The sequence below is a fragment of the Pterocles gutturalis genome, unplaced genomic scaffold (genome assembly GCF_000699245.1).
Source record: "Pterocles gutturalis isolate BGI_N339 unplaced genomic scaffold, ASM69924v1 scaffold26264, whole genome shotgun sequence".
Lineage (NCBI taxonomy): Eukaryota > Metazoa > Chordata > Aves > Pterocliformes > Pteroclidae > Pterocles > Pterocles gutturalis.
Window position 1 is genome coordinate 1 of NW_010131410.1, and position 2,115 is coordinate 2,115.

Consider the following 2,115-nt stretch of genomic DNA (forward strand, 5'->3'; position numbering starts at 1 on the left):
CCCAGGTGGAGCTCAGGGGCTTGGCCCCGGACACAGTCCTGCAGCTGCTGCAGCCAGAAGGAGCTGGGCACATCCTCAGGGACACGAGTGACCTCTCCGCACTCCGCAATGTCTCTTACCACCTCCTCGCTGGCTCCCTGTCACCCCACAAAAGTGAGTGGCTCTGGGACCCCGGGCTGGGCAGGGTTCTGGGTTTGGACATCTCGCCCATCGCAGCTGCACGTCCCAGGACGGACCTGCCCCATTGCTGCCGGGGGAGGGAGGGGTCAGCTCCAGCCTTTTTGGGATGGGGGACCTGCCGATACCTGGTGACCTTCCCCCAGCCAGCCTTCACTGCTCTGACTGGGGAAGTGGAGGAGGAGAGGAAGGTCCACGTGCTCCAAGTGTGGTCTGTGCTTCTAGTCCTTGGGACTGGGGGTGACTGTAGAGATTTGGGGTTTCTCAGATCTCCATGGGAGGGTGGTGAGACCCCATCTCCCTGGGGCTGAGGTTCCTCCTCTCCAGTCAGGAAGGTGGAGATGGGGGGGCTGGACCCCTGGGACAACCGCATAGGGTGGGGGATGTGGGTCAGGCTCTTGGACAGGTGCATGAAAAGCAATTGACGTGCAGGCACCATGGGAAGGAGCTTTGGGCAGCCCCCCGTGAGCCCACGCTGAAACCTGAGGTCCCGTACATGCACAGTGCTGCACAGCCAGCAGCAAGAGAAGCTGCAGCAAAGCTGAACAAATGCCACCACAGTTGGGCTGTGGGGAGGGCTGAGGGATGTCTCATCCCAGCGTGGTTACACCTCCATAAGGTTCAGAGTAGGGTAGGGGCATGCTTCCAGGATGTGCAGCCACGCCATGGAGCCATCCCTGCCCCACAAGCTGTCTCTGCACTCTTCCTTCCACAAGTTTGGCTTTTTTGAAGGTGTTTTTCCCAAATATTTATTCTTCAGAGGAGTCCCTGACTCCTCATCCTGTCCTCTCCTTACCATTTGGTCCAGTTTCAGGCCCCTCCTGAGATGCTGGGGGCTTCAGCTTCAGCAAGGACCTGCTGGCCTTGGACATGGGGCCATGAACAGCACTAACCGCGTGGGCTGGTCCCGTGGAGAGCTTCATGGAGCCCCTTCCTTGTGGCTTGCAGGGAAAAACCTCACCACGGCGCACCCCTGGTCACCCCTCGGCCTTTCCTTTGCCTTGCAGAATTCTTGGCGGTGGGATTGGCATCGGTGCGGCGGCCGCGTGGCTACTACCTCCCTGCCACACTCCAGTCCCTCTTCACGCAGTCGACGGAGGAGGAGCTGCAGGAGATGGTGGTGGTGGTGCACCTGGCCGACGCGGACCCGGGATGGAACATGCGTGTGGCCACCGACATCGCCCGCAAGTTTGCTCACCACATCTTCCTGGGCCGGCTCCTGCTCATCCACGCTCCCCGGGAGTTCTACCCCACCTTGGAGGGGCTCAAGAGAAACTACAACGACCCGGAGGAGCGGGTGAGGTTCAGGTCCAAGCAGAACGTGGACTACGCCTTCCTCCTTGCCTTCGCTGCCAACCTCTCCTCCTACTACTTGATGATTGAGGACGACGTGTGGTGCGCCAAGTCCTTCCTGACGGCCATCCGCAAGGCACTGGCTTCCCGTGAAGGCTCCAGCTGGGCCACCCTTGAGTTCTCCAAGCTGGGCTACATTGGGAAGCTCTACCGCTCCAGCGACCTTCCTCGCCTGGCTTGCTTCCTCCTCCTCTTCTACCAGGAGATGCCCTGCGACTGGCTGCTGGTCCATTTCCGCCTCCTGCTCACCCAGAAGGATGTCATCCGCTTCAAGCCCTCCCTCTTCCAGCACATGGGCCTCTACTCCTCCTTCCAGGGCACCGTCAATCGGCTGGAGGACGACGAGTTCCAGGCCGATGCCTTGGACCTTCCGGACAACCCGCCAGCCGCCTTGTTCACCAGCATGTCCGTCTTCGAGAACTACGACCCCATCAAGGCTTACAGCACAGCAGGGGGGTATTTTTGGGGGAAAGATCCAGCAGCCGGCAGCATCTTCTCCATCATCTTCCAGCAGCCAGCCCACGTCACCCGCGTCCGCGTGCGCACGGGCTCCGAGGAGCGCAAGGGCGATTTCCTGCGCGCCGG

The 2,115-nt window shown here is 61.0% G+C and overlaps 1 protein-coding gene across 1 annotated transcript; it reads left to right on the forward strand.

Moving 5' to 3' along the window:
- Positions 1-3: 3 nt before the first annotated feature.
- Positions 4-2,108, forward strand: LOC104467001 (alpha-1,3-mannosyl-glycoprotein 4-beta-N-acetylglucosaminyltransferase C-like; the record flags this gene model as incomplete). Its single annotated transcript, XM_010080604.1, has 2 exons — positions 4-153; positions 1,185-2,108. Coding segments are annotated over 2 exons (1,074 nt in total), but the record flags the coding sequence as incomplete, so codon positions are not given.
- Between the last annotated feature and the right edge of the window lie 7 nt (positions 2,109-2,115).